General features: G+C 45.2%; 2 protein-coding genes and 1 long non-coding RNA gene across 4 annotated transcripts in view; 1 reads left to right on the forward strand and 2 right to left on the reverse strand.

Moving 5' to 3' along the window:
- Positions 1-18,969, reverse strand: part of UBE2L3 (ubiquitin conjugating enzyme E2 L3) — a 175,378-nt gene that overhangs the window by 109,510 nt on the left and 46,899 nt on the right. For both annotated transcript variants that reach the window (XM_058157961.1, XM_058157959.1), the window contains one exon: positions 5,938-5,985. In XM_058157961.1, the coding sequence (XP_058013944.1) occupies positions 5,938-5,982 (45 nt within the window). In that variant the 5' untranslated portion in view covers positions 5,983-5,985. The remainder of the gene's footprint in view (positions 1-5,937; positions 5,986-18,969) is intronic.
- The window catches only part of HIC2 (HIC ZBTB transcriptional repressor 2), a 103,188-nt gene that overhangs the window by 37,296 nt on the left and 46,923 nt on the right, over positions 1-18,969 (reverse strand). Inside the window, exon 2 of the mRNA XM_058157949.1 lies at positions 5,938-5,985. The gene's annotated coding sequence lies outside the window, so the exon portion shown is untranslated. The remainder of the gene's footprint in view (positions 1-5,937; positions 5,986-18,969) is intronic.
- Positions 1,051-13,485, forward strand: LOC131185480 (uncharacterized). The gene is made up of 3 exons (XR_009152171.1): positions 1,051-1,418; positions 12,549-12,688; positions 13,106-13,485. It is a non-coding gene; the product is annotated as an uncharacterized LOC131185480 (long non-coding RNA).

Here is an 18,969-nt window from a genome sequence, read left to right on the forward strand (position 1 = left end):
ACACTTGGCACTCGGGGGCTCGTCCTTTGGCAGAGGGACCTCCGAAAAAAGGCAAATGTTTGGCCCGAATTGGATCCTGTACGCCCACCCTGTCTCCGGTAAATTGAAACGGATTTGTAGGGCTTCAAAGAAAGAGAGCGAGAGATGTCGTTTTTGTTTTTTTTAAAAAAAGAGGATCTCTTGAGGATGAGCAAATAAGAGACACAGCACGGACAGAGGTGGGTTCCACGTCGTTTTATCACCGGTTCGCCCAGCACCAGAAATGTAAGCATGCGTGCCCGCACGTCCATGCGATGTCACAAAACACAGCAATTCGCATGCATGCGACGTCACAAAACACAGCAATTCGCTCGCGTGTGACGTCCGTGCATGCGTGCAATGTCAAACAACATAGCAATTCTCTCATGTGCGATGTCTACATATGTGTGCAGCGTCAAAAACACAGGGATATAAGACGGGATTGCGCCCTGGTAGATGGGCGAGCCCACTTACAGTTCACCACTACCAGTTCGTCCAAACCAGTCCAAACCAGTCCGAATCAGCTGAATACCACCTCCGAGCACGGAGGTGATGCTCAGACAGTCCAAAAATATAAAATAAAATTAAGGACTGGGAAAAGTCCTCTTCAGAGCAGCACCCAGCATGGAAAAGCACCCACTTTTCAGCAGGAAGTGCTGTCCAGAATCACAATAAACCCGTGGGAGATCCTGGGCTGAGATTATGAGAACATCTGGCATGGATCAGGATAGAGAAGAAACTTTTTTGGCACCACCACGACTCTCTCTCTCTGGAAGCAATCAGGAGGTGAGACCTGGAAAACGAAGCATTGCTTCCACGGCAGCTGCCAAAATGAATATTTTGGAAAGGAAAAGGGCCCACAAGAATGGTACCAAGCGGAGCGGAATCTGAGCTAACGGACCGAACGAGTTCAAATGTTGGAAGTCACGAGGGTTTCCAATTTGCTCCTCGGGCAATCTAGAATTTCTGCTCTGGCCCGGATTTTCAATTGAGGGTGGGGGGGGTGGGGGGAGAAAGCAGAGGCAAAATTAAGAGGCTGGTGATGTAATCTGACACGGGACCCATGTGCTAAAGACACCTAATCTGGCATCTACGTATTCCACAGCTGAACACTTCCCAAAGGGAGAAGAGAGGCACCAAACCGAACACATGCAGGAGGAGGAGGAGGAGGAGGGGGAGAGAACCTGGAGTCAATGGGTTGGAAGGGACCTTGGAGATCTTCTAGTCAAACCCCCTGCTCAAGGCAGGAGACTTTATACCAGGGGTCAGTAACCTGTGGCTCCAGAGCCACATGCGGCTCTCTGGGCCCTCTGCTGTGGCTCCCTGTCAGGTGATCCCACCACTGGCTGGCTCCGCCCCTCGACCTCCCCTCCCAGTCACTCCTCGCCTGGCCTGAGCAGGTAAGGGCAACAGTGGGGAGATGGAGAAGCGCCAGGACAGAGACAGAGAGATACAGCGAGAGAGAGGGAGAGAGAGGAGGGAGGGAGGGAGGGGAGAGAGAGAGAGAGAGAGATGTCAAAAGGGTTTTGCGGTTCCTGGTGTTTTTTTAACAACTGGTTCTTTACCATAATGACCGGCTGGGTAGGCGTGGCTAGGGGGGTCATGTGACTGGTAGAAGTGAGTGACACTGAGTTGGCCACGCCCACCCAGGTTTTTGTATTTTATTTTCTGTGGGAAATGGGTCCAAATGGCTTTTTGAATATTTAAGGTTGCAGAGCCCTGCCGTATACCATCCCGGTCAAATGGTTGTCCGGTCTATTTTTGAAATCTCCAGCGATGGAGCACCTACAACTTTGGAGAGGCAGGCTATTCCATTGATTAATTGCTCTCGCTGTCAGAACATTTCTCCTTACCTCTAGGCTGGATCTCTCTATAACCAGTTTCCACCCGTTATTTCTTGTCCTGCCCTCTGGCGCTTTGGGGAACAGGTCAATCCCCTCTCTTCTCTGTGTCAGCCCCTCAAGTATTGGAAGACTACTACAATTCCCTCTTTTATGTAATCCCTTAATTTGGGGGTAAAGTTGGAGCGACTGGATGGAGCTGAGCATTTACTGGCTGGATGCCCTTCCTGACACCTACATGACAGTTCACAGCAAGGATATTTTTCCTTTGCACTTTGGGAAAGAAACATCTGCCGCTACCTAGTTTTGAACTCTCCACTCTCCGAGTGGGAGGCGAGAGTCTTCACCAATAAGCCACCATGCTGCTCATCTCTACTATCGTGTCATCCCCTCCCCCCCAATCCTGTTCATCAGACCATTTAGCTTCAAGATCCTTTATCATCTTTGTTGCTTTTTTGTGCACGCTCCAGAACCTGATTTCCTTGGAGAGCCGAGTGGCGTGCAAAGGACAATCTCAAGGCAGCTCCTACAACCAGGATTACTCACGCGTAATACTGCAGGTAGCATAACCAGTTTGAGAAGCGTGAGCTACTCTCTCCTGATAGGCTAAACAAAGAACCAGCTAGTCCTGTATTATTAATGCAATGGGTTTGCGCTTTCTCTGCATTGTTCTGCAGATGCGCCGGTCTGCAATCTGCAAGCTTGGGGAGGAGATGCTAGAAATATTCAGAAGGAATATTTCAAGGTTTTCCAAGGGGTCAGGGGTTCTCTGCAGTTGTATGTCCAAGTCTCCTCACTCCAGAGATCTTCTGATCTCCCATCAAAAAAAAAAAAGAACAACGTTGCAAGCGTCCTCTTTTAATGACCCCATAATCTCTTGCGGGGTGGAGCCTGAGCAACTGCATGGAGCTAGCAGTGTGTTTCAATGGCCGGATGCCTTTCCTGTCGCCAATGCGGAGTTTTGTTCCGCAGATCTATTCTCATCGTGCCCAGAGAGAGAAATATCTGCCTCTACCTAGGATCGAACTCACAGCCTCCAGATTGTCAGGCGAGAATTCCACCTCTAGGCCACCGCACCACTCGCTGGACTGAATTGATTAAGATTATCGGGAACAATACAGAGAGCTCTCAACTTAATTTATTCAGTGACCATTCGAAGTTGCAACAGCTGTAAAAAAAAAAGTGACTTACAATCCATTTTCACTCTTTTTTTAATTTTTTTTTTAAAATTTGCATTTATATCCCGCCCTTCTCCGAAGACTCAGGGCGGCTTACACTATGTCAAGCAATAGTCTTCATCCATTTGTATATTATATACAAAGTCAACTTCTATTGCCCCCAACAATCTGGGTCCTCATTTTACCGACCTTATAAAGGAGGGAAGGCTGAGTCAACCTTGGGCCTGGTGGGACTTGAACCTGCAGTAATTGCAAGCAGCTGCTGTTAATAACAGACTGCATTAGTCTGTTGAGCCACCAGAGCCCTTTTAACGACAGTTGTGGCATCCCCATGGTCACATGATGCAAATTCAGACGCTTGGCAACCGACTCATATTTAGGACAGTTGTAATGTCCCGGAGTCATGTGATCCCCTTTTGCGACCGAAGTCAACAGGGACACCGATTCCCTTAACAGCAATGTCGCTAGCTTGACAATTGCAGTGATTCACTTCCCGACCCACGAAGGGGCAACGAAGGTCGTAAAATGGAGCAAAACTCACTTAAAGACCGTTGGGCTCCAAATTGTGATCGTTAAGTCGAGGACTATCTGTGCTTCAGTTTTCATTGGGAGATACTTCGCTCAATATCCAGAGGCGGCAAAGAAGATGGAAGAGAAGACCCGGTTCGTTTCCCTATTTGGAGTTCAAGTCCTCTTAAACCCACCCAGATTAGAAAAGGATGATCTGTGGCATTCAAAACTAATCAATGATCGCTGGTGTTTTGTTTTGTTTTTCCTGGTCCACAAGGAAACCCCATTCGGGAGGCCTGCAGAGTGCTCCTGGGGGCCAGGGAGGGCAAAAATCGGACCCGCAGAGGCCAAAAGAACATGTCCTCTGGAGTAGGGGGTCACCAACCGTTTGGACCTCAGGGGCCACTAAATATATAGTTTTAAAACCTGCGGACCACTAATATGATCTGCCTAATGACCGGGTGGGCGGGCGTGGCTAGGTGGTCATGTGACTGGGTGGGCGTGGCCAACTCGATGTCACTCACATCGAGGGGCACCTCGCTGGCCTCTACTCGCCCCTCCCCTCCCAGCCACTCCTCGCCTTCCTGCCCGGGCTCCTTAGTACTTCAACAGGAAGCAGTTGCTGGAGTTAAGCAGCCACCATGAAAAAGAGTTGGCAAAACAGCTCAGTTCAAATTGGATCTGACCCGAGAAGGAGGCTCAGTAGAAGCACCTCATTGAGGACTAGGAGCATATTCTTTCCAAGCAGAGGGAAGACCTGCGGGAGTGCAAGGCCAGGTACCGGCGCCTCAAAGGCAATGCTACGGTAGCTCAACCCAAGAAAACCCAACTTTTCCTTGAAGTTCACCTCTTTCATCAACAGCAGAAAGGAAAACTTGGGTGGGGTCCCGAAAAGGCTTTTCTTTCAACTTTGGGAGATGACCCATCTCAGTTTTGGTCCCCCCCCCATTTTGGTTCAAAAGTCAATGACCCCCTCAATGAAGGAAAAGCTTGGGAACCAAGCAGCAGTCCAAACCGAGAAGCTAATCTGACGTTCACTTCTGAGGAACATCAAATGCCTGGATCTTGGCTGACCTTCTCTCCCAACAATTCCAAGTTCCAAGGGATAATACACAACACACACACACTAAATGGAAGGGGAAGAGCAAAGTGACACGTACTTTTTCCATCCTGGGTAAGCCATTACAATCAAGAGTAGAAGAGAGGGAGAGGCAGAAGGCAGGCCCCGTATCTGCTCCTCTGCCAAACGGGTCAGGGGAAGGTTATGAGAAAATATGAAACATGTGTCTCTTGGACAAAAAGATGGAACAACATGATTACAACAGGAAATGTACAGGAAAGCGAGCTGGGGAAAGCGAGGGCACGCTTGCCAAAAAAACATTTCCATGGAAACCCAACACTAGATAGGTTTCTTCCCACCGTCAAGTTTGCAGATGTGCAATTCACCTGAGTTTGCTCCTTTGCCTCCCACCCACAGGTCCTCCCCCCCACTCCCCCCCCCCGAGCATCCATCCCATCTCATACCATCCATCCATCTCTTTCTCCATTATTCCCCTTCCCCTTTTCAAACGTGAGAATGCAGATGACGTGACGCAGCCTAAACGTTTGCTGCGGTTTAAGGAGCCAACTACAAAGTCTAGCGTTGGCTCCAGGAGAATCCCACGGATGGACCCGAGAATGGGAAGTCCAACGTTGGATGTCCCCTGCGATTCTTGCATGATTGATGCTCTTTCTTTTGGCCGCCCCACACACTCTCCAATTTTTTTAAAAAAACCTGACATTCTTTAGAACAGTCAAAATCTTGCTTATTTGGAAGAAGGAAGGAAGGAAGGAAGATAGGGGGGAAGGAAGAGCCAGGAAAGATCCAGGAAGGAAGGAGATTGGGGGAAGGAAGGAAGGAAGGAAGGAAGGAAGGAAGGAAGGAAGGAAGGAAGGAAGGAAGGAAGGAAGGAAAATAAAATAGGGGAAAGGAAGAGCCAGGAAGGAAGGAAGGAAGGAAGGAAGGAAGGAAGGAAGGAAGGAAGGAAGGAAGGAAGGAAGGAAAATGGGGGGAAGGAAGATCCAGGAAAGATCGAGGAAGGAAGGAAGATGGGGGAAGGAAGGAAGGAAGATGGGGGAAAGGAAGGAAGGAAGGAAGAAAGAAAGAAAGAATCAGGAAGGAAAGAAGATGGGGGAAGGAAGGAAGGAAGAGCCAGGAAGGAAGGAAGGAAGGAAGGAAGAGCCAGGAAGGAAGGAAGGAACCGTGAGCTTGGTAGTCCCATTGGCGTCTGAACCTCCATTTCTCTAAGGAGGCTACCGAAACGTGTAGGAACTAGCTCGAGTAACTCTTATCCGTGTCTAAGGATCTTTTTTATAAGCAGTGATAGAAAATAAACCAAGATCTCTCTTACCTCAGCTACCAACATGGGAATTCGCCCTGGGGCAACATCTAACATTATCTATGGAAGAAAAGAAAGAGAGGGTGATGTTTCAGTTGGGTCAACAATCAAGCAAAAATCAATGTATTTCACGGATTAACGGCACTGGATTTTCGACTCTTCTAAGGTTGATGGGGATTCTCAGTTATCCAGGGCATGGATAACTTGTCCCAAAGGTGTTTTTTTTCCAAGCACCTTCCGACTGGACTTTCTGGTTTTTCTTTGAAGACGTTTCGCTTCTCATCCAAGAAGCTTCTTCAGCTTGGAGGAGGAGGAGGAGGAGGAAGAGGAAGAGGAAGAGGAGGAGAATGGGGGAAGCTGGATTCACTTAATAACTGCTACGACTGGCTTAGCGATCAGAGCAGAACAGGTCGTAAAACGGGTGTGACTCCCTCAACAACCGTCTAACTTAGTGATGGAAGTTCCAATTGCAGTTGTAAGTTGACGACTTCCGATACTAGAAGAGAATGCAGAATATCACGGAGTTGGATGGGACCTCGGAGGTCTTCTAGTCCAACCCCCCTGCTCAAGCAGGAGACCCTACACCAAGGGGTCAGCAACCTTGAACACTCAAAAGAGCCATTTGGACCCGTTTCCCACAGAAAAGAAAACACCGGGAGCCACAAAACTCTTCCCATGCCTGACTTATTTCCTGAGCGGCCACAAAAACGAGCCTATCTAGTTGAATTAAACGTTCTGTTTTCTTCAGAAACTTTTTTTTTCTTGGATTTATCCATGGTTGGCCTACCGGGGGTCAAAAAGCTCAATAAATCGTGTGTCGCACATTGGCGGTTGTGATGCATATTTTGAGCGACAGGAGCCGCAGCAGAGGGATGAAAGAGCCACATGCGGCTCCAGAGCTCCGGGTTGCTGACTCTTGCCCTACACCATGCCAGACAAATGGTTGTCCAGTCTCTTCTTGAAAGCCTCCAGTGATGAAGCACCCACAACCTCTGGAGGCAAACCGTTCCACTGGTTAATTGTTCTCACTGTCTGGACATTTCTCCTTATTTCTAGGTTGGTTCTCTACTTGCTTTGTTTCCACCCATTGCTTCTTGTCCTGCCTACCACCATATAGAGGTAAAGGTAAAGGTTCCCCTCGCACATATGTGCTAGTCGTTCCCAACTCTAGGGGGCAGTGCTCATCTCCATTTCAAAGCCGAAGAGCCAGCGCTATCCAAAGACGTCTCCGTGGTCGTGTGGCCGGCATGACTCAACGCCAAAGGCGCACGGAATGCTGTCACCTTCCCACCAAAGGTGGTCCCTATTTTCCTATTTGCATTTTTTTTTTTTACGTGCTTTCGAACTGCTAGGTTGGCAGAAGCTGGGACGAGTCATGGGAGCTCACCCCGTGACGCGGCGCTAGGGATTCGAACCGCCGAACCGCCGACCTTTCGATTGACGCCGCTGAGCCACCAACGTCCCTTATAAACCCATATAAAGTTAAGAGCATACAAACCACAGGATTGCCGGAATTATTTTTTTCAAAAAACAAAAAACAAAAAAACCCGAGAGCCCCGATTCAGATTCAACTCGGTTTAAATAATCGGTTTGGAAACGGGAAAGAAGAGACCCTTTTAAAGCTGCGCAAAAACCGGCTGGGGAGATTTAAAGACAAACTTGAGTTTGCAGAAAGAGGCATCTGCCTCCTCGGGGACCCAGCCCAGTGAAACCGAGTCGGAGAAGGTTTCTAATCCTTGACAAACACCACGACTGTTTGCAAAGCAGGCATGTTGAAACCCAGTTTCGCTGAGCCTCCAGTGGCAAGCGGAGCCCTACAATTAAAACAAGTAAGACGGCTGTGACTTCAGGGGATTGTCCCTTCTCTTAACGCATATATGCCCCCCCAATGCAGACTGCAACGATAATTGCATCAGGGTGGTGGGGAGTGGTGGTCTTGGATGCTTCTCCCATCTTGGTTGTTTTTCTTGCGGACGTTTGATTAGACCAAACTAGGTAACATCATCAGTGCCAGAACGGAGTGAGACTTGCTTCGGTATATAAAGCAAAGAGCCAATCTTGCTCCCTCTTCCACCACTGATGATGTTACCTAGGTTGGTAATGAAATGTCTGCCAAGGAAACCATCACGCTCAGAGAGCATTTAAGCACCACATAGTCCTTTTCCTGTTCCTTCCCTTCCTCCTCCGCTCCGCAAACCCTCTCCCTTCTAGCACTGATGATGTTACCTAGTTGGGTAATGAAACATCTGCAAGAAAACAACCAAGCTCAGAGCACTAAGATCCCAATCTTCCTTCCTTCCTTCTCCTAAATTCCACTTCCTTCTAGCACTGATGACGTTACCTAGCTGGGTCATGAACTGTCTGCAAGAAAACAACCAAGCTCAGAGCACCAAAGTCCTCATGGTCGGTCGGTCGGTCGGTCGGTCTGTCCATCCGTCCATCCTTCGTTCCTTCTCCTAAATACTTCTAGCACTGATGACGCTACTTAGTTGGGTCTTGAAACGTCTGCAAGAAAGAAACCAAGTTCGGAGACCACCAAGGACCCCTCATTTCAACCCTGAGCTACAAATATTCTCCTTTATCAATAATAGCATTGATTATTATTATTATTATTTATTTGATTTTTATACCGCCCTTCTCCCGAAGGACTCAGGGCGGTGTACAGGCAAAAATAAAACAGACAATACAATATACCATCTAAAATGCAGATTAAAAAACTTATTTTAAAATTAGCCTGATAGGTTAAAATATACTAGACTAAAAACCCCATTTAAAATTAGTTAATAAAAATTTAAAATTAATAAAATTCAGTTCAATACCTAGGCAACAAAACAACCAATCACAGTTTTCTTTTTCTTTCTTTCTTTCTTCCTTCCTGTTTTTCTTTCTTTCTTTCGGTCTGTTTTTCTTTCTGTCTATCCGTCTTTCTTTCCTCCTTCCTTCCTGTCTTTCTTTCTTTCTTTTCTTTCTTTTCTTCCTTTCCTCCTTTTTTCCTTCCCTCCTCTTTCCTTCCTGTCTTTCTTTCTGTCCATCTTTCCTTCCTTCCTTCCTTCCATCCATCCATCCATCCATGGTGCACAGTGGTTAGAATGCAGTATTACAAGCTAACTCTGCCCACTGCCAACAGTTCGATCCTGACCGGCTCAAGGTTGACTCAGCCTTCCATCCTTCCGAGGTGGGTAAAATGAGGAGCCAGATTGTTGTTGGGGGACAATAGGCTGACTCTGTAAACCGCTTAGAGGAGGGCTGTAAAGCACTGTGAAGTGGTATATAAATCTAAGGGCTATTGCTATTATTTGCTAGCCTTAGGGGGCCTAAGGTTCATCCCAGGGGATCAATCCATGCCTAAATTCCAGGGAGAACTTCCTATGACTGTCCTCCCCCTCCCCCCCCAAAAAAACAAAAAACCCAGATTGCAATTTGAAATGTAGCCAGGAAAGTGAAGGAAATTAAAAGCGTGGAGGGAACTTGCTAATTGCATTTCATCCATCAAGCTGAATGCAATTTGTTACTCAAGTGGAGTTTTTTCCCCCCGCATCTCTATCCATTACACTGGTTTTTTTGCTCTGCCCTCAACTCCTTTGGGATTCTTGAAGGGAAAAATAAGAATAATTCTTTTATGGATCCTCCTCGCGGAATCTCGACTTACGACCTACGATGGAGCCCCAAATTTCTGCGGCTGGGTGAGACATTTGTTCAGTGCACGTTGCCCCGTTTTTTATCACCTTTCTTGCCACCGTTGTTAAGTGAATCACTGCAGTGGTTATAACATGGTTGTTAAATGAATCTGGCTTTGACTTTGCTTGTCACAAAAGGAGGATCACCACGACCCCAGGACACTGCAACCGTCAAAAATATGAGTCAGTGGCCAAGCATCTGAATTTTATTCACCTGACCATGAGGCTACCACAACGGTCATAAGTGTGAATAAACAGAGTTGGGAGGAACTTTGAAGGTCTTCCAGTCCAGGGGTCTCCAACCTTGGCAACTTTAAGCCTGGAGGACTTCAATTCCCAGAATCCCCCAAAGCTGGCTGGGGGATTGTGGGAATTGAAGTCCTCCAGGCTTAAAGTTGCCAAGGTTGGAGATCCTTGTTCTAGTCCAACCCCTGCGGAAGCAGGAGACCTTATCCCATTCCAGACAAATGGCTGTCCAGTCTCTTCTTAAAAATCTCCAGTGACGGAGCATCTACAACTTCTGGACACTAAATGTTTCCCACTGTCTGGAAATTTCTCCTTAGTTCTAGGTTGGGCCCAGTGGTGGGATTCAGCCAGTTCGCACCACTTCGGGAGAACCGGTTGTTAACTTTGTGAGCAGTTTGGCAAACTGGTTGTTGGAAGAAATCATTAGGGCAGAGAACCGGTTGTTAAATTACTTGAATCCCACCACCGGTTGGGCTTCACCTTGATTACATAGATGAAAAGAAGGACTAGGGATAACCTGAAAGCAGTCTTCCAATATCTCAGGGGCTGCCCCGAAGAAGAGGGAGTCAAGCTACTCTCCAAAGCTCCTGAGGGCAGGACAAGAACGGATGGAAACTCATCAAGGAGAGAAGCAACCTAGAACCAAGGAGGAATTTCCTGACAGTGAGAACAATTAATAATGCATTGCATTTTGGGGGTTTGGGCGCACCTTGGGCACTTGGTCTGGAAAAGGTTAGCCATCTCTGGTCTAAGGCTTCCTGCCTGAGCAGGGGGTTGGACTAGAAGGCCTCCAAGGTCCCTTCCAACTCTATATATTCCATTCCATTCCATTCCATTCCATTCCATTCCATTCCATTCCATTCCACTCCACTCCACTCATTCTATTCCATTCCATTCCATTCTATTCTATTCCATTCTCCTATTCTATTCTCCTATTCTATTCCCATTCCCATTCTCCATCCATTGCTGAAACACTGGTCTATCCATGCCGCAAAACAGAAACCAATTTATATGACCAAAACAAATTCCACAGATTCTGCCAAGACCTTTGCGAGATTTCAAGCTAAACGCAGAATTCGGTGATCTCAGAGGATTCCTGCTGATGAAGCTGTTTGTTTTTTTTAATTAAGATGACTACATCTCAAAAGATTGCCGGCATCTGGTATGTACGCTCCATAATTAGAACGGTGAAGCTACCGGGGGGAGAGGAGGGGGGGGGAACGATTGCCAGGTTTCCTACAGAGATCAATCCTTGGAATTGGGATTCAGCTCAATGCAAAACTAGGTCTGCGTTTCCATCCCCAGCACATTTTTCTCTCTCCCGTTAACCTCATGGCATCGTTCTCCATGCAGGACCACACATTTGTCTGAAATGGGATAGGATTTTCTGCTTGCGCAGGGGGTTGGACTCTCTAAGGCAGGGGTGAAATGCTTGGCCAATAAAGAATTGAATTGAACTGAACTGAATTCTATTCTATTTTATTCCATTCCATTCCATTTCTTTTGCTTCTAACTCTCTCATTCTTCTACTACCTCTTCTTTCCCTCCTTCTCTCCTCTCTTCTCTTCTCTTCCTTATTTCTCTTCTATTCCTTATTCTCTTCTATTCCTTATTTCTCTTCTCTTCTCTTCATTTCCAACCATTATTTCGTGCCCTGCCTTCTGGTGCTTTGGACAATAATTTGACCCCCCCCTTAATTTTACGATGGCTTTAACAGAGAGCATGGGGTGAAATCGAACCTCAGCTATTCGGGGCTGATTTTCCATGTGGGTGAAAAGAGAGAAAAAGGCTCCGATCGGTTGACTGTATGCCACCAAGCATCATAAAATGACTCGATGCCACACGAGGGCTTGTCTGTCTGGTTTGGCACAGCAACCAAACAGGACAGATACAGACTTTCAACGGATAGTTAGTAGGACTGTAGGAAAAAAATATATTGCAACCAGCCTCCCTTCCACTGAAGACCTGTATATATCACGAGCCCGAAAGAGGGTGGATAAACATCAAATATTACAAAAATCCTACGTTCTGGACCTAAACTGCTTTAGTTTCTCCTGTCAAGGCACTGCAATAGAGCATTGCATGCCAAAACACCTAGACACAAAAAAATTTCCAACATCCCATCACTCTGCTGAACACGGAGACGTGTCGTGTCCCACTCCCACTCCGACGAACGAGTCAAGGGAGTCCATAACAAACTTGGCAACAAAGCCTTTGCAGCTTGCCAAGTTCCTTCAAGGTTTATCAGGGCAGGCAGGAGTCCAAGTTGTGACTTCAGGGATAGGGTCTGGTAGCAGCAACCTAGATAAGACTTTGCTTGACTCAAGGTTGGAATGCCAAAAGCAGGTCCTTTATATAGGCTGTGGGGTGTGGCTCCATGACTCAGCATTTATCCAGGCCTGCCCCACCCCTCCTTCTGCTGGCGTTGCCTCTCAGATCTCCGGAAGCGAGGGTCCTCCCACTCTGAATTGTCTTCAGCTGGATCTGCTGTCAACATCTGGGAAAGGGAGGGGTCAGAGAGAGTAGGGCCGAGTAATTCCAGCACCTGGCTGGCTTCCTGCTCTGAAGGCTGAGCCAAAGGAACACACGCTGTATGAGAGAGGTTTATCAGGCTTGTCTTTTCACTCCTGGAATCCTCTCCCGGCATGGGGCCAGGGCTGGGGGCTGGAGTCATGACAGGCTGTTCATCTTCATTATCAGACTCGAAGTTGGAGACGGGAGGGGCCCGGCTGAGGAGAGGAGGGAGGACAAGACACAACAAGACGTCTTCGGACAGCGCTGGCTCTTCGGCTTTGAAACGGAGATGAGCACCGCCCCCTAGAGTCGAGAACGACTAGCATGTAAGCGCGAGGGGAACTTTTACCTTTAGTAGGGCTGTATTTCTATTATCCTTCTCATCTTTTGTCTTATCCCTTTGTTGTTGCATCTGATGATTTACGCTGATTGCCTTTATTTTTTTATTTATTTTATTTGCATTTATATCCCGCCCTTCTCCGAAGACTCAGGGCGGCTTACACTATGTCAAGCAATAGTCTTCATCCATTTGTATATTATATACAAAGTCAACTTATTGCCCCCAACAATCTGGGTACTCATTTTACCTACCTTATAAAGGATGGAAGGCTGAGTCAACCTTGGGCCTGGTGGGGCTTGAACCTGCAGTAATTGCAAGCAGCTGTGTTAATAACAGACTGTCTTACCAGTCTGAGCCACAGAGGCCCATTTTTTTAGTGATACTTTATTTTATTTTATTTTAGTGATACTTTATTTAGTATCTTATGACTATCACCGAGTGCTGTCTCTGAAGATTTACGATGATTGTAAAAAGACGCTACAGGGCACTGCACATCAGAACAACTAGACACAAGGACAGTTTTTCCCCTTGCATGCCATCACTCTGCTAAACAGCTAATTCCCACAACACTGTCAAACTATTTGCTAAGACTGTATTACTATTCTTCTTCTCATCTTTCCTATTACCTATCTCCTTCCACTTATGACAATAACCATGGTGCTTGTATTTTTATGATTTATATTGCTTTATTTAGGTTTTCTAATATGATTTGATTGCTTATTTAGTATCCCGTGACTATCACTAAGTGTTGTATTTTATGATTCATGACGAATGTATTTTTTATGTACACTGAGAGCTTATGCACCAAATTCCTTGTGTGTCCAATCACACTTGGCCAATAAAAAATTCTATTCTAATTCTATTCTATTGTATTATGATCACTCACTCACTTACTCAATCTATTTATTACAGTCTTAGACCAGAGACCAGAACAAATAAAAACGCTCAGTAAATATTATTATCATGATTTATCATTTGTTGCTTGCATGTACACTGAGAGCTTATGCACCGTAGACAAATTCCTTGTGTGTCCAATCACACTTGGTCAATAAAGAATTCTATTCTATTGTATTTTATCATTCACTCATTCACTCACTCACTCAATCAGTTTATTAGTCTTAGACCAGGGACCAGAACAAATAAAAACGCTCAGTAAATATTATGGTTATGATTTATCATTTGTTGCATGTACAGTGAAAGCTTATGAACCAGAGACCAATTCCTCGTGTGTCCAATCACCCTTGGCCAATATAAAGAATTTTAATTCTAATCTAATCACCAATCGATCGACAAAAGGTTGCGATACGCAACAACCATTTTCCCCTCCAATTTGTATGTGTTCTTAAATATCTCGGCTGGTTGATAAAATGCCAGCCAGATTAAACAAGACAAGCACTCAACAGCTTCATCGCCGTCAATGACCCCAAGAATCCATTAAAAAAAAAAAAAAGATAATATAAACACTCTTTTATTTCAATTTTTTTTTAAGCTAGCAATCTTTGGAAATCTGTTCAACTCCAGGGTGTGACCATCTGATCTTTTTGTGGGCGTTTGTCCTGCCAACAAAGAGAGAAGAAGAGTCGAGAGTACAGGAGGAAGGGAGGGGGGGAAAGTAAAATAAAATCTAAAAATACACTACCACCAGTCTAGGTGGCAGACCGAGACTGCTGAACTCTCTTTGAAGGTGGGGGGGAGGTGGGGAGGGACATGAAACCGCCACGGTGCATTTTTGCTGGATTGCATTATCTGTCTCTGTTGCCCATCTTAAACCCTCCTCAGAAAACTGGTTTGGAAGGATGTAGCTGAGACAAAACCAGCCACGTCTGGGGAGGGCGGTTGGGAGGGGGACGCTAGGAGAAGACGCAGCTGGGAGAGATAAAACAGAGCGTGTTTCCTAAAGCTTGCAACACACTGCATGAGTCTTGCTCTTTCTCCCAGGGTGGGTACTGAGATATATATATATATATATATATATATATATATATATATATATATATATATATATATATATATATATATATATATATATATATGGCCTATAACTCGCACTTTTTCGTTTCCCAAAAAGGGGTGAAAATGTCTGTGTGTCTTATAGACTGAATATTGCCGAAGCCCCACCCACCTGCTTTTTTTGGGTTGCCTTTTTTTTGCCTTCGCACGCCCCGTTTTTGGGCTTTTTTTCAACCATTTTCGGGCCTTTTTTCTGTCTTTTTTCAAGCCCGTTTTCAGGTTTTTCAGCCTGCTTTTGAGGCTTTTTTGATCTGTTTTCGAGGCTTTTTCCTGCCTTTTTTTGGCCCGTTTTGAGGCTTTTTTCCCTGCCTTTTTCAGGCCTTTTTTGGGGGGTCCGTTTTGAGGCTTTTTTCTGCCTTTTTCAGGCCTTTTTTCCAGCCCATTTTTGAGGCTTTTTTCAGCCTGCTTTTGAGGCTTTTCTTGACCCGTTCTCAAGGCTTTTTTTCTGCCTTTTTCAGGCCTTCTTTTGGCCCATTTTTGAGGCTTTTTTGGCCATTTTCGGGCCTTTTTTCAGCCCATTTTCAAGGCTTTTTTCAGCCTGTTTTTGAGGCTTTCTTTAGTCTGTTTTCGAGGCTTTCTTCAGCCTGTTTTCAAGGCTTTTTGAGTCATTTTCAAGACTTTTTTGGACCTGTTTTTGAGGCCTTTTTTGGCCTGTTTTCGAGCCTTTTCTTTGGCCAATTTTTTTCAGAAAAAACGGCCTGAAAAAAAGCCTTGAAAGGCCAAAAAAAAGCCTCAAAAACGACCAGAAAAAAAGCCTTGAAAACAGGCCAAAAAAAGCCTCAAAAACGGGCCAAAAAAAAAAAAAACACTTTGAAAATGGGCCAAAAAAAGCAAGGGAAGATTAAATAAAGATGATATAGGAGTAGAAATGTAACAACAAACAAGAGGAAGCAGAAAAAATGTAGTTTGTAGAAATGAAATTGGGTACACTAGACTTGTATGTATAAAGGATACATTGAAATAAGGGAGAAAAAATGGACAAGTAAGAAACAATTAACCGTTGTGAAATTGTTGGAAAGAAACTATTGTTTAAAGATTATTTTTTGTTTTGTTTTTGAAAAATGTTTAATAAAAATTATTTTTTAAAAAAGAAAAGAAAATGGGCTGAAAAAAGGATGGAAAAGGCCCGTAAATGGGGGGCGAGGAGGCCAAAGACTTTTTTGGATTGATTTCCTCTTCTAAATTTAGGTGCGTCTTATCGCCGGGTTTGTCTTATAGTCCGAAAAATACGGTATGTATATTTGAAGTGGGGGTAGATAGCAAGAAGACTTTGAAGTAGGGTGGAAACCTTTCCCCCCCTCCCCCACTGTACGAGCTCCTGTCTTCAAATTCAGGAGAAGAGTCCTCGATTTACGACCATAATGGAGCCCTGGATTTCTGTTTTGAGAGCACAGTTAGCCTTCAACATACGACCACAACCGATCTTCCAAATTTTATATTGCTAAGTGAGACGGTTGTTCCGTGAGTTCTGCTCTATTTTACGACCTTCCTTGCCATGGTCATTAAGTGAATCATTGCCGTTATTCAGTTACGTACATGGCCGTTGAGTGAATCCGGGCTTCCCCCATTGATTTTGCTCATCAGAAGGTCATAAAAAGGGATCCCGTGACCCCTCCCCCGGAAGACGGGAACAGTCATAAGTTCCCGTCTTCTCGTCATAAGTTCGAGCCTCCGAATTTTGATCGCGTGACCGCAAGGATGTTGCAATGGTCGGTCAAGTGTGAAAAACAGGTCCTAAGTCTCTTTTCACCGAGTTGTCGTAACTTTGAACGGGCGCTAAATGAACTGTTATAAAGTCAGGGGCTACCTGTACAGGTATATTAGAGGTCGTCCTCGATTTATGACCACAATGGAGCCCAACATTTCTGTTGCTAAGTGAAACATTTGTTAAGTGAGTTTTGCTGCATTTTACCAGCTTTCTCGCCCCGGGTTGTTAAGTGAATCATTGCAGCCGAGAAGTCAGTTAACACGGTTGCTAAGCGAATCTGTCTTCCCCCACGGATTTTGGTTGGCAAGGTCCTCGGGGACACAGTGACGGTCGTTAAGTAAGAACCAGTGGCCAAGCCTCTGAACATTTTGTTCGCACGATCATGGATGGAATTGCTACCAAGGTTGGAAGACAAAACTGGCCGTAAGGAGTCACTTTTTTTAGTGCCCTTGTAACTTGGTCACTAAATGAACTGTTGTGAGTCAAGGACTGTCACCTGTACTGAAGGAGAAGAGGGGAGCAGGCACAGTTCCTCGTCTCTGGGAGGTAGGGGTGTGTGTGTGTGTGTGTGTGTGTGTGTGTGTGTGTGTGTGTGTGTTGCCATCCCATTTCAAGCTCCGGACTGGGAGGAAACGAGGAAGAAGAAGAAAAAGATGAAGCAAAAAAAACAACAGAGTCCTAGATGTTAATCTTTAGACAGCCCTACGGATTCGCAAGTCTCGACAGAATGTTGGTTTAACAAGTCGTTGGTCAATCTCAAGGCACGATTTTGCAATTCAGTCTTTTGCAATTCAGGTTTTTAACTAATGCCTTCCCTGCTCTGGAATATAAAACCTTCCAGCGAAAGCAAAAATCCCCCCCTCCTTCTTCTTCTTTTTCCCCACTTCAAAGGCAGCCGAAGAAACCAGGAATGGGGGAACTCTTTCGTCCAGGCCAGGGAAAAATGTTCTCGAGGCGCCACAAAAGGGAACACTGATCGTGGCACGGGAATCTATTCCGTGGCAAAATCCAAATTTTTTTTTACTACTGGTTCGGTGAGCGTGGCTTGGTGGGTGTGGCAGGGGGGAAGGATACTGCAAAATCCCCATTCCTTCCCCACTCCTGGAGGAAGGATACTGCAAAATCTCCATTCCCACCCCACTCTCGGGCCAGCCAGAGGTGGTATATGCCGATTCTCCGAATTATTCAAAATTTCCACTACCGGTTCGCCGAACTGCTCAAAATTTTTGCTACCGGTTCTCCAGAACCTGCTGGATTTCACCCCTGAATCTATTCCTATTTTTAATACACTGGTAGTCCTCGATTTAAGCCTACAGTGGAGTGCAACATGTTCTTAAGCAAGATGACTGCTAAGTGAATTTCGTTCCATTTTACCCCCTTTCTTGCTGCGGATTATAACTGTAGATCCGTGTATTATAAATATTGATTTTGGGGGTTAGCATTGATTACAGAATAATTCAAAGAAGTCTTTAATTCTGACAGAGTTGGAAGGGATCTGGGAGATCTTCTAGTCCAACCCCCCACGCCCTGCTTAGGCAGGAAGCCCAAACGATTGTCCGTTATCTTCTTAAAAACCTCTAGTGATGGAGCAGCCACAACTTCTGGTGGCAAGCCGTTCCACTCTGCTTCATTGTTGTCACTGTCTGGAAATTTCTCCTTAGTTCCAAAGTTGGATCAAGCAGAACAAAATAATTTCACCCCACCAATATCTCGGTTGAAACATTAAAAAAAAAAACGCACTACGTTTGCTCTTGGAATTTGGACCAGACGTTGATTCTCTCTTCCTTGCTCTACGTAGGTTCTCCATGCTGTTAAAATTCTCTCTTAAAAATTCGCAGGGCAAAATCTGAAAAGCTTTAATGAATCGTGAGGATGATAAGGAAATATATTTCGTATCCCTGAAGAAAAAAAAAACCAGTAGCCTGGTACACAAAATAAGACGAAATGATAAATGGGGGACTACTTCCGGGCAAATGAAAAAGGCACGAAAAATGGATTCTTAGCGATTTCGGACACTAAAGGAGCCAGACGCAGCTTTTATGTGAAATCAGTTATAAAACACCGTATTTACACGACGGAAAGGCAGGCACGAGAAATCGTATACATTTTGGAAAAGGGGGGAAAAAAAGGAAGAAATAGAGCGAATAGTAAAATACAGTAGATTATAGGGGGAAATAGCACAGAATGGAGCAACTACTGTTTCAAAAGAATTACAAAGCACAAAATAAATTGCTTTAACTTGCTAAGCCAGACTTTTCGCAGGGAAAAAACAGAATTTAATGCCAGGCTGCGTGAAAAGCGGTGTAACCCTTGACATGCCGACAACCCAAAGACAACCAAAGAACAGACAATAATTATCACTTAATTCTATTTTTGGCACCACCTTCAACAACTCAACACTCCCTCCCATCAAAAGCTTTTTGACGTGCTCTGCTGTAGAGCAATTCAGACTAAAAAATAGTTGAAGAAAGAGAAGAAGAGTGATGGGGAATTAGGGAAACCAAAATCCTAACCTGCTTATCTGGAGCAATTAAAATAAGGGAATAAAA

The sequence above is a fragment of the Ahaetulla prasina genome, chromosome 15, assembly GCF_028640845.1.
Source record: "Ahaetulla prasina isolate Xishuangbanna chromosome 15, ASM2864084v1, whole genome shotgun sequence".
NCBI classification, from domain to species: domain Eukaryota; kingdom Metazoa; phylum Chordata; class Lepidosauria; order Squamata; family Colubridae; genus Ahaetulla; species Ahaetulla prasina.